General features: G+C 40.2%; 3 protein-coding genes across 3 annotated transcripts; 2 read left to right on the top strand and 1 right to left on the bottom strand.

Moving 5' to 3' along the window:
• Window positions 1–1,353: 1,353 nt before the first annotated feature.
• LOC130169258 (uncharacterized) lies at window positions 1,354–2,948 on the bottom strand. Its single transcript, XM_056375820.1, has 2 exons — window positions 2,086–2,948; window positions 1,354–1,579 (listed from the first exon to the last, which is right to left on the bottom strand). The coding sequence occupies exons 1-2, from the start codon at window positions 2,946–2,948 to the stop codon at window positions 1,528–1,530; spliced, it is 915 nt and encodes a 304-aa protein (XP_056231795.1). The 3' UTR covers window positions 1,354–1,527.
• A 3,167-nt stretch (window positions 2,949–6,115) lies between these two features.
• LOC130169257 (G-protein coupled receptor 183-like) lies at window positions 6,116–7,006 on the top strand. Its single transcript, XM_056375819.1, has one exon. The coding sequence runs from the start codon at window positions 6,116–6,118 to the stop codon at window positions 7,004–7,006; it is 891 nt and encodes a 296-aa protein (XP_056231794.1).
• A 1,938-nt stretch (window positions 7,007–8,944) lies between these two features.
• Window positions 8,945–10,028, top strand: LOC130169256 (uncharacterized). Its single transcript, XM_056375818.1, has one exon. The coding sequence runs from the start codon at window positions 9,141–9,143 to the stop codon at window positions 10,026–10,028; it is 888 nt and encodes a 295-aa protein (XP_056231793.1). The 5' UTR covers window positions 8,945–9,140.
• Window positions 10,029–12,183: the final 2,155 nt, after the last annotated feature.

Below are 12,183 nucleotides of genomic sequence, written 5' to 3'. Positions count from 1 at the left end.
TTGCTACAGCATGTTTTTAATCAGGGCGAATGAAATGATCGGGTATGACTTGACTCTGTTTAAATGTAAAATCTGTCTTCACTACTGGACGATGTAAAGTCAACATGTCATGTATTTAATACGCCTATTGGAAACAAACCAGGTTCGACTGTGTGGGCCCATATTTTAAAATCACTTTTATTTATTTATTTATTTATTTATGATGACAGAAATTTGAGACTTAGCCTATCTCAAAGACTCTCAAAGAATGACAATGAGCCACTTTTGATGTGTTTTACTGTTTGGTTTTGACAAGGCTCATACACACAATAGCCAGACTATATATACTTTTGTCAGTATGTTTTTTACTGATATTTTTGGGGTCTTGGAGTGTAGGACTATGTACAGGTCGGTTGGTGACTAATCTTCCGGGCTTGCCAGATGATTTAGAGGCATCAGCAGAGAGAGAGAGAGAGAGAGAGAGAGAGAGAGAGAGAGATGGCTGAGGTTCAAATATTGGGCACCAGATGTGCGGAAGTGTGGCGATCTGTTGGCTCCTCCTCTCAGTACAGGGAACTGAGACCAGCCGTCAGCCAATAGCAAACAGGACGCAACTTCACTGATGGGTTTGACCAGTTTACCATTTATTGGATCTGTATCAGCGAGATTACTTTGATGATGGCTCCTGACTGAAGCTGTTAATGAATCTACAAGGCCCCGTGGAAACGCAGACTGACCCTTATATTGTATCAGTCCAGTCCCCCTTGATTCATGCTCACGGTTCACATCCCGTGGATGACCAAGTTATGGCGCTGTGCCAAAGTGTTCTTCTGACACTCTGTGGTTTCCGCGGAAACTGCATCCTCTGCGGGGAACCGCGGCACATTCGAGTTGCATAATCACGATGGTTAGGCGCACTGCATGTGTTTCTGTTTTATTGACTCGCCCTGGCTGACTTCACGAATAACCACAGCTGCAATGAGGCAAACGTGATAAACTTTACAAATGATGTGACGTGAATCAGCCTGTTTCCAGTGGAAATGTTTATAAGAATTGGGTGAATAGCCTACAGCAGATTAATCCGCACGGGTATTTCCCACGTTTGCTATAGATTCATTGACACAGCATTTACCGCAGCAGCAATCTGTTTAATGAACGTGTCAGGGAAAGCGTTTCTGTGGTGAAGGAGGAGTGTTATCAGAGCAAGTCGCCACACTTGTCCCTGTGCATACTTCACTGTTTTTTCCAATAAGGAAGCTTCTTTAAGGGAATCGATGCTGACTAAAGAAAACCAACATGGCTAACAGAAAAGACAAAAAGCTTTCAGTGACTGAATACCATGAATTTTTATTAATTGAAATATGTGGTGTAAAAAGTAACAACAAAATTTCCAGCATCTCCCAGGAAGCCCCAAGCCTGAACAATGTTCTCAGAGTTTCACCGCTGGCGTGCTTCCCCACCGGTCTCTGATCACTTTGGTTGCTTTGGCATGTATTTCAAAACATTAACTTTGACAGCAATCCACTTGGAAATGATCCAACTTTTAAATTAAGCCGCGCGGACTGGATAATTAACGGGGCGAAGTCGTCCAGGATACACGCTTCATGAAGAGAATGAAAGAGAAGGGTGAAAAAAAAAGGCATTGTCATCAATTTCAAGATTCCGTTCCTAATTGACAAATCAACACAACACTTAGGGCATCTGTCATTGAAGACAGAAATACGACAAGATAAAGAATGTCAAGCAAGATCCAACAAAAAAGACAATTTAAAAGCATATAAAAGCATAAAGTGTACAAAGCCTAAAAATCTATAAAGCATTTGTTTAACTGGAGCCTACTTCTGCAGCATGCCAACAAATGGTGAAACTGGCAGATATGTGAGAGGGCATTCAGATTATTGTCACACATGAATTATAATAAGGGATCATAAAAACAACAATTAAACAACAGTTTTCTGCACCATGTATAAAGTCACTCTTGGCTTGAGTGTGATCAAATCTTTGCATAAATCCTATGAAAACCAGATGTAACTATCACGAAAGGCATCTCAGTAGAGCACTGACGAGTTACCAAGGTGTAAACCTGTCACACTGTCACCTTCTTACCTCCTCCTACAGCAGGGTCTCCACACTTTGGTGAACAGCGTCGCTCTGAGCGCACTGCACCCTCTGATGTACAGAATGGGGGTCAGGGCGGCGTTAACTCGGGGCAAAATGCGAAGAGGGTCAGTGCCTTCATTCTTAAAGGTGTAACACGTTAAACCAAAGAAGTTACAGGCTATAACGTGAAAGAATATAGGAAGCCAGGTCCCTAAGAAAAACGCAGCCACCACTAATATGAGATAGACCGATGAGCGCTTGCTCTCTCTCTCCTCAGAGGGCGGCTCCCTCTCCAGCTGGAACCTGGCTATGATGAACAGTCTAATATTCAGCCCTATCATTATAATCAATGTGAATATGTTCCCCACAAACGTGCCAATGCTCGTGATCTGTTTGGCTACACCGACTGTGACCAGGTTGTTCACAGCCACGATGAAGAACGCATAGACCCAGTAGGCAAAGATGACCGCCAGGGTTCTGTTTCGGGTCATGCGGTGGGAGTATTTAAAAGGTGACACCACCGCGTGGTACCTGTCGGCCTGCGCGGCCAGGATGGCCATGTACGACAGACCTAAAAATGTGGGTGCGATGTAAAAGGTTCTCGTAGGGGAGTCGAAGAAATCCCTCACATCGAGAACACCAACGTAATAATAAGACACGCCGGTGCAGATGTCACTGAGGCAGGTGCTCAGCATGTACATGAAGCGGTTCTCGCTGCGCAGCGCCCCGTTCAGCAATATGGAGAGAGACACAGACATGTTGAGCAAAATGATGGTTGCAGCCAGGAAAATACTGAAGAGAAACATCAACACATTGCCGAAGCTTGTGGGGGGCAGCACAAGAGACCAGCCATGGCTGCTGTTACTCATCGGTGCAGAGAAGACGTGTTGTGCAACAGAGGCGCTCAGGTCTTCATTGCACAGCAAAGACTGGCAGCGGTGCAGCGTGGAGACTGCTCAGCTGAGGGGGTTTACTTCTGCTCTCATTTATGTAGGAAGCACAGTCAAGCTTACAAGAAGACATGGGTGACTTTAATTCCCCTGACAACAAGTCAACAAGCTCCTGATAAAACTTTCAGACATCTTATTAAAGTAACTGAGGTAATAGACCTAAAAATTATAGTTCAATCTGACCAAACTCATCTTTAATCTTTTTTCTGTTTACATTATATTCACATCTTATAGTTCTGACTTATAGTTCTTATACAAAGTTCTGAGTTGAAAGAACATATTAAAAAACTAAAACTAAACAGGTTCTGCAAAACTTCACCCAGAGTCAGGAAGGGCCTCAGGGCCTCAGGACATCACCATCAAGAAAGGCCTTTCAGCATGTGCATCAAACCAGCCTTTGGTTTAATCCCCCAAATCTGTTATTACAGCTCAGATCTTATTATAAATTACCTCTGACAATTTTAAAAGTCTTTCTGGGCTAAACTTTACTTCTTTTTAAGTTGTCTGCACCATTTCTTATCATCCTTATTCTTATTATACTGTTTTACTTTAATGTAAAGTACTTTGACTTAACGAAGGCACCTCAGCTGTATGAAAGACATCAGGAACATTTAGTAATGGACATCAACCTTTTTCAATTCAACAGTTTGTTTGAATTTAAAGACACAAGAAAGAAAGTAAAGAGGGTTTTTGTCAAACATATAAACAAATCACAGCTGCTGGGGGCCACTCATGTTTCATATAGTGTTTGGATGCTACATGAACAGCAGAGTTTGAACAAAGAAACTGCCAACAACATGTGTTAACTGTGCAAAGTCTCTATATTCTGACAGACTGACTTTGGTAAAGAGTGTTTCAGTGATGTCATATTTTTACACTCCAGGCCTCTAAAGGCCTTCAAGTCCTATTTGGGAAAAGAAAATGATTTTGTCCAGTGTGTGTGTGTGTGTTTGTTGAAAGTGAACAAAAAGCATTTAAACATCACAAAATCACTGAAAAATCATGTAAACTTTATAGAAAGTGGGCCTTTTTTCAGGGATTAAGGAATTGGTTGATTTGCAGCTTTACTGCAACGATGGAAGTAAATGAAGCATTGAAAGATAATGCCAACAAGTTCTAGAGGTGTCCCAACTTTTGCTGATGATTTACAAACCCTCTATACAAAGCCAGTGTTGTAACACACTGTTACTACACTCTCCACTGCAGGAAGTAGTGTTGTTTTCTTATAAGAATGGTGAGAAATAGACAAAGGGAGACAGACTGGTTGGTCAGGGTTTCATCCTACAGCAAGATAATAACCTGAACATTAGAAGAATAGAACTATGGCTTCACATGATGAAAGACTTAAACCGCACGGAGCTGGTTTGAATGGGACAAAGGGTGAAAGCATAACAAACTATACAAGTGCAAAAGAAAAAAAGAAACATGAGAGTTTTCATCTGGTGGATGAGTCAAAAACTTTTAAAGATTAAATTAAGTTCAACAAGAAGATTCTATGACTCCTTTAAAAGAAAATCCCTGATTGTTTATTTGTTATTTCAGAAACACTGAGACATTGAAATACATAAGTTTAAATAAGAGTTGGAAAAATTGAGATGCCCTAAAACTTTTGACCTGTAGTATATTTTGACTATAAACTGAATTCGCGACATAAAAGAGACGTAAAACACTCCTTTACAGGCTATGACGGCATGTGTGACAAGAATCGTGACAAGAATATAATGCCAACAGAAAAGACTGTTTTGGCCATTCTACAGTGAAACGATGGTTCACCGCGCCCTCTAGTGCCTGAAACACGCAATGACTTTACTGAGGTATTCAAGTGATCAACGCTTATTTATTTGTTTAGAAAGTTTCACCAAACTCTGTGCATGTGTCTGTTATGACGTGTTTATGGTGTTATAATGCCAGCTATGTGTGTCGGTTAGGTTTTAGGATTGAAACGAGCACTTTATGCCCATGCAGGGTAATTTGGTGGACATTTACTGTAGCCTATATGATCATAGTTTACAATGGGACAAAATAGACATTTGGGAAAACTGCATCATCCTCCATTACAACTGTGTCGTGAAAAAAGAAAGGATTTAGACAGAAGTGCAAAGTCAAGAAAGAGACTCACTAAAGTTTTTCATTACACAGATGTTTTGTTTTGCCATCCGTTTCCTGAAATCACGTTTCTATGGAACTTAACAGCCACAACAAATAGGAGAACAAATGTCTTGACTGGATCAGGCTGCCATTTCTATTAGCACAATGACGATATGTTGTAAATGTATGTATTCGGTAGGTCGCAATGTTGATACTGAACACAGACAGTAGTAGACAGTAATAGAAAGCATCAGTGGAATATTCATAGACCGTTTTCAAAACATCCGATGTTGCAGTTCAACATGCATTTGTAGCGAGCAGGCTACACTTTCTTAATAGTTAGGCCTCAGTTCAGTTCAGGCCAGGAAAAGGTTGATGTCTGGTTTAACAGCCAAGAGAAAAGCTGATTTCAGACACATTTCAGTATGTAAGTGTGACAGTCGCGCGCTGTGTATGGCAGCACCCACCTCTCACTCCGCTGCTGATGATAAACTTAGCGCTTCATTAATTTCCTACAAAACCTATTAGCTGCTGAAACTTAGTTATATGCGATAATCCACGTTTTTTTGCTGTTGAAGAATATCAGCGTTTATTTAGAAAATAAGTGAGTTTTTACCCTGAAATCAAGGAAGGCTAGTGATGAGGACAATGACGGAACTGAACTTGATAGAAGTATCATATTGTCTATTCATGGGTCATCCTGGACCATGCAGACCTCAGACTTCAGGTGAAGGGCCGCAATAAGTCACTAAAACGTGTTGTAGAAACATCAGGACGCACAAACAGGTGACTTGCGATTGTCTTATTACTTCACCAAACACCCCCGGGACTTCTTGTGATCAGACTTCATCTATTCTTTCCATAGGCCTATCCACTAAACATTTGTTTATGCGGGAGCCTCATGTTCTCCAGAGATTAAGAGGTGTGCTTGAACTCTAACAAGTGGCACCATTCATGTATAAATATAACGAACACTCGTCTCGTGGCGGAGCGTCAGGATGCTCCTTAACGGCACCGTCCCTCTGTCGGTGGATTTCAACACTCCGGAAGACTTCATCATCTTCATCTTCCACATTCTGTTCGCAACAAGCGCCGTGCTCGTCGCCGGCTCGGTGGTCATCGGGATCTCTTCCTCCCGGTCTCTCCGAGGCCAGAACCGGTTTATATTCATGTTGAACACGAGCATCAGTGACACTCTGACCGGCTTCTCGGTCTACTACCTCGGCCTCTTCGACGTCCAAGAGGGCTATCCCTCGAGGAATGGGACATACTATATTTTACCCTCATTCCTGGGTGTCAATGTGTTAACCTTCCTCTTTGCTCAGTTTGACCGCTACTTTGCCGTGTGCCATCCATTCTTTTACAACCGCTACATAACGCGGGGTTTTGTCATTGGAATTTGCGCCTTTTGCTGGATTTACACATACTCCATCCTCACGGTGCAGAATATGGTGCCCATCTCAAAGGCGGCGCAAATAAACGCGTTTGGTGTAATGACTCTACAGATTATAGTTCTCATTAAATTATTGATGACAATTAAATTATACATCATAGCCAGGAATCACCTGGTGAGAGAGGCGCCCAGCGCTGAGAGAGACAACAAGAAGGAGTCGCTGCGCATCATTGTGTTTGTGGTTATTTGTTTCTTGGCCCTGTGGTGTCCATCCTTTGTCAATATAATTGTCAGACAGTTGACTAGGAAAGGTCTGAGGTTTAAAAATGAGGCCACTAACCTGTTCGCCATCATGGCACGCCTAAATGCACTGGTCACCCCGGCTCTGTACATCTGGGGCAGCCCGGCGCTGCGGGGGGTTATATGGAGAATAGTGTGGCGGAGGATCTGCCCCAGACGGAGGCCAAGGTCGGTCTCAACAGTTACCGTGATTTAAAATGTCCCTCTCTTGTTGTTTAGGAACATTTGATTTTTGTCTTATTGTGTGTGTAAATAAGAAATATTATGTAAGACAATTACTTTAACTCTCTCTCTCTCTCCCTTTCTCTTTTCAGAATTGGCTTTATCTTTGATGGAGTGAGAAACAAATTATAATGAAGCATGAAGCATCTGCATCATCATAAAGGTACCCGAAGGAATAAATGGCCAGGTCACGGGGCTGACATGGCATGTGTTTCAGTCAATTTGGAATTGATGGGATTTTTCAAATGTTGTTCAAAATGTTTCAAATGTTTTTTAAAGACTGAAACAAAACGCACTAGACAGATTGAGTTGGACTTTTTTGTGTGTGAATTCCAAACAATGGTGAAATGTGAAATGCTGGTTTAAGACAGGGGAAGGGCATTACAGTCGGAGGCTGGGGCCACTAATTCCGACATTTCATTTAAGAAAGGACGTTCAGATGTTTTTCACAAGAAACACACCTGTGTACTTGTCATATACACTCATATTTGGATAACGTTTTTGTAAAAGCTGCCTCTATTGCTTGAACTAATGAATATGGATTGTGTGTTTTTATTCATCAAGGTTGGTTACAGAAGCCTATTATTTCAGCATAATGTGCGGACTTAATCTTTTTTGTGTCAAGACCAAATAATAAACGCGACAGCCAACAGGACGGACGTGACAGCTTCTAATAGCAGAAACACAGAGTAGGCCTCTGAACTGCCACACCAATATACTCATTTCATAAAAGCACAACATGCGAAGAGAACACACATTCGGTTTAGCACAAGGTGTAGTCTATATGAAACCGGATATACTTGTTGTTCATTCATAATTTGATGGAATCAAGCATGACGGCCGCTGCCAGCTGCAGGGTCAGGACCACGGACAGCGGTGTCGCCTGAACGATGAAGATCAAGGTCGATAACCGCGGACAGCTCCACTACAGCTGACAGCCGCAAGTTCAGCACCTTGGTCAGCTCCGTATCGTTGTTTCGCCCCTACAAGATGGGCCATGAATGATTTTTGTAGAAAAGGGGAAGCTCAACTTCTATGGGCTACGAATTCATCGATTAAAAGAAAAGATCACTTAACTTCAGCAGCTTGTCTGTTGTTGAATAAACATAAAAGGGAAATTAAAATAAATAAGTAGAAAAAAAGCTGGTTTCGTGGCATGTGTTATTATAAACACCCATGTACTTCTAAGACAAGGTCGTTTTGGATGTACATCGAACACTGATCGGCCTTTCTATCAAATTCGTCGATGTGCGGGTGGGCTTCATGTCTAAAGTGGGACTAAAATAACCCAACCAATGACTGGGTTGGTTTGAACCAAGTGCTGCGTTTTACCTTTTAACCAAACTTGGTGAGTGAATTAACTCTATTGCTGTGTTAAATATTACTTATGAACTGGGTTACTTTCTGTCTCATTACTGCTAGCTATACTACTACTACTAATAATAATAATAATAATAAAAACAATAATAACAAAAGCATTATTATTGTTGCATACTTTAAAATAATTTCCCATTATAAAACAAACACTATACTATATAAAAAGACGCCCCTGTAAATGTGCATTTTACATTTTTGCCAAAACCAATGCATGCATGAATACAAATGTACCACTGCACACATACACACATCTGATAGCACAATGGGACAACATAATTTTATAAAACCAAATCACAACTGCCACAATCCTTCAACACACGTCCAAAAAAAAAAAAAACCTTTACACGCACCCAAAGAGTAGGCAGAACAACCTCTTGTCCTCTAAAACGTCACAGATGAGGACTCATATCTATCAATACGATACACTGTCTTCTGGAGAAACTCCAGGTTGTCATTTGTTATTGTGCTGCCCCTCCACCCCCCAAAAAATGAATAAAATAAAATAAATAAAGTAAGAAAACTGAAATAAAAAAGTTTGAACTGAAAACGCCTTACAGAAAAAAAACAAAAACTTAAATGTTTATCAAGTTATTTGAACAAACAGAAGCTTATTCATTGATATGTAAAGTGATATGAGGTCATGCCTCATGGGGAGAGGACAGTTTACATCGGTAGTGGCTTATCAACCAGCTATATAAAGAAAAAAAAAATCAGGCCGCATTATTGAAACAATGCTCCTGTCCAACATCACAGACTCTCTAACTGGAGAAGTGCCTCTCTCGGTGAACTTCGACACTCCTGTGGAATATCTCATTTTTATTTTCCAGATTCTATTCGCTACAGCTACTGTTCTCGTGGCCGGGCCTGTAGTCATTGCCATCTTGTCTACCAGAGCGCTTCGCCTCCAAAACAGATTTATTTTCATGCTGAACACCAGTATTTGTGATACGCTCGTTGGGTTTTCAGTGTATTATCTCGGTCTGTTTGATGTTCAGGAGGGATATCCTTCAAGAAATGGAACTCACAATATGTTACCTTCTCTCTTAGGTGTAAACATAATGACATTTTTATTTGCACAGTTTGACCGTTATTTTGCTGTGTGCCACCCATTCATCTACACGCGTTTTCTAACCCGGCGAGTGGTTATCTCAGCAAATGTCTATTGTTGGTTTCATGTCTACGCTCAGACGATCATTTCAAATTTCTTGCCCCTTTCCAGAGCAGTACAGTTGTATGTTTTCAGTATTATCAGCTTACAAGTCATTGTGCTCACCAAAGTGGTCATGACTATCAAACTGTATGTTATTGCCAGATTCCAGGTAGAGAGAGACCCCCCCAGCGCCGAGAAAGAAAACAAAAAGGAGTCATTGAGAATCATCATTTTTGTTGTCATAAGCTTCTTGGTGTTGTGGAGCCCCTCTTTTATTAATATCGTACTCAGACTGGTGATAGGAAGAGGGTTGATATTTAAGAACGAGGCCACCAATCTTTTCGCCATCATGGCTCGTTTCAACGCCGTGTGCACACCGGCGGTGTACTTGTGGGGAAGTCAGGCTCTGAGGGAAGCCCTGTTTAGGACAGTGTGGGGCAGATTGTGCCCAAGATGCAAGAGGAGGTAAGAGGTTAAATGTCCCTATACTGCTGTAAAGATGCCATTCCATTCTCTTAATAGAAAACTTGTCATAAGCAGTTGATAATCTGCTTCTTTCACAGAATTGGCTCGTGTCCTGTGAAGGGAAGCGGCGAAGGAAGGCCGATGAAGATTCACTGACTGTGACACGTGTTAACCGAGGACTACTGCAAGGATTTGGTGGCAAAGGACTTTATGAAAATAATTAAAAGTAAAAAGGAGAAAATATTCAAACTGTAAATCTAATTTAAAAAAAAATGTTTTTATCACACAATATGTTGTCTCTGACAGGTTGCTGCTGACACTGAACTGCAGTTTGCCCGTCAGGTCTGGTCGGGATTTTTGTGAATTTATATTATATTATATTTATATTGTTCAAATAATTAACTAAGAAAAGTAACTCCTCAAAGGTCACTCTTGCGTCTTTATACTTCAATTATCCTAAGGTATTCTAATACAATGGAATATGACATATCACTGATTTAACGAACATTTTCCTGTAGCATCATAAGAAATTGACATTTTGTTGTGGTAAATTTCAGTTCAATATATTATTATTCTCATTCTCATTATTATCAATATTACATTTTAATGGACCAGATAACCGAATGAATTTTTAGGTCATGGTAAAATGCCGATTTTCAGCATATGTGAATTTATAAGAGTGTAAGAGAAATTTGTGTAGGAGAGAAGTTAGTCAACACTGCACCAAGAAGCCGAGTAGGTCTGTAACATCAATATATTAGACTTTTTCTGCTGGACTTTCCTCTTTCATCTGTAGTGCTAAAAAGCTCAAAATAAATTTACTTTATTTCCACAACTATATTCCAAAGACAATAAAATAATACAAAACGTTAAAAAAAGAAAAAGAAAGAAAGAAAAGAAAAGAGATGCTACGGACCAGACTGACCTACTGTGGATTGCGGGCATGTAACAGGCCCAGGCCTGTTAGCTACTGAGGCCATGCTGTCTGTTGTGGACAGCTCCTGGTGCTGAAATTATGTCTAATAACCCTACCTGACGCAGCCTTTAACAGATGAATGAGTACCAGTTCATTATAATCAACTGTCTCTTGTTTGAACATTTTGAGCCCACAGCAATATTTCACCAATAGTCCCATAAACACAAATGACGGTTAAAACAGTTTTACTGAGCACTGGTCTGTTTTGGTAAATTAGAATAAGATATATTTTGTCCTACTTTAAGTCTTTTTAATTGGCTATTTCATTTAAGTCTCGGTCTGTGCTGATGAAAAAAATCGCTGTAAATTTAAAATAGCACCCTCTGCTGGTGTTTTTGGATAACATACAACTCAAACGAGTGATAAAAGCTCATGTAAATTCACATAACCTAATATTAATGCAGTGATATGTAGTGTTTGGAAGGTTACTTTTGAAACGTAATAGGTCATAGATACCCTGATGTACTGTAACTTTAATCTAGTCCGTTGGTGCTCTGTGGAAATGTCACAACTTTATGAGCTCTACAAGTTAATATTTAATGAAAACTCTGCTGAATTAAGTTAGTGAGTCTTATTATTAGATCACCTATCTGACCTAGTTCTCCGCAGATATGCCAAAAGAAAGCTCGGCCAAAAGACGCAAAGCAACAGAATGCATCTTATCTGTCAGCTTTTTACCTATAAAATAATATATTCAAATATAACCCGTTTGTAAACACCTACATTTTGATTAGTAATTGAATTACAAATTAACTGAAGGTCTAACAGATTACATTCACATTAATTGTTATTTAATTGCGCAGGTTTGTTTGTTTCTTTGTTTTTTTTAGGTTGTCTTTATCAGGTTTACATTCGTTGTCACACATCACTAGAAAATATTTTTTCTTTTAATGTTTTTGCATTGTTGCTGCATCAGCGTGAGCACGTTTTGTTATTTGGCTGCACAACAAAAGCCGAATAAAAGCCTAATGTGCTGCATGTGAGAAGAAAGAATGAAACATACTATAATATAGTTAATATCTTCAAAGGTTAAATTCGCTGGTGTTAAAGGGAGCGATACGGTCAATTACAATCACATCAAAGCAAATCTCAAGAGATCAAGGCTGGTGACTTCACGGTACAGCAGGTCTTACATATATATATATATATAAAATAATGGTAGCGCTTATCCATTTGCGCATAA

Source organism: Seriola aureovittata, chromosome 5 (genome assembly GCF_021018895.1).
Source record: "Seriola aureovittata isolate HTS-2021-v1 ecotype China chromosome 5, ASM2101889v1, whole genome shotgun sequence".
NCBI classification, from domain to species: domain Eukaryota; kingdom Metazoa; phylum Chordata; class Actinopteri; order Carangiformes; family Carangidae; genus Seriola; species Seriola aureovittata.
The sequence above is the reverse complement of the archived record's forward strand: the minus strand, read 5'-3'. Positions and strand labels throughout refer to the sequence as shown.

Bases quoted from the DNA above. Each gene is read 5' to 3' on its own strand.
- LOC130169256 (XM_056375818.1), top strand. From the start codon at position 9,141: ATGCTCCTGTCCAACATCACAGACTCTCTAACTGGAGAAGTGCCTCTC.
- LOC130169257 (XM_056375819.1), top strand. From the start codon at position 6,116: ATGCTCCTTAACGGCACCGTCCCTCTGTCGGTGGATTTCAACACTCCG.
- LOC130169258 (XM_056375820.1), bottom strand. From the start codon at position 2,948: ATGAGTAACAGCAGCCATGGCTGGTCTCTTGTGCTGCCCCCCACAAGC. The intron at 1,580-2,085 runs GTAAGAAGGTGA...CTCTTCATGAAG, and splicing joins AGACCCTGCTGTAGGAGGAG to CGTGTATCCTGGACGACTTC.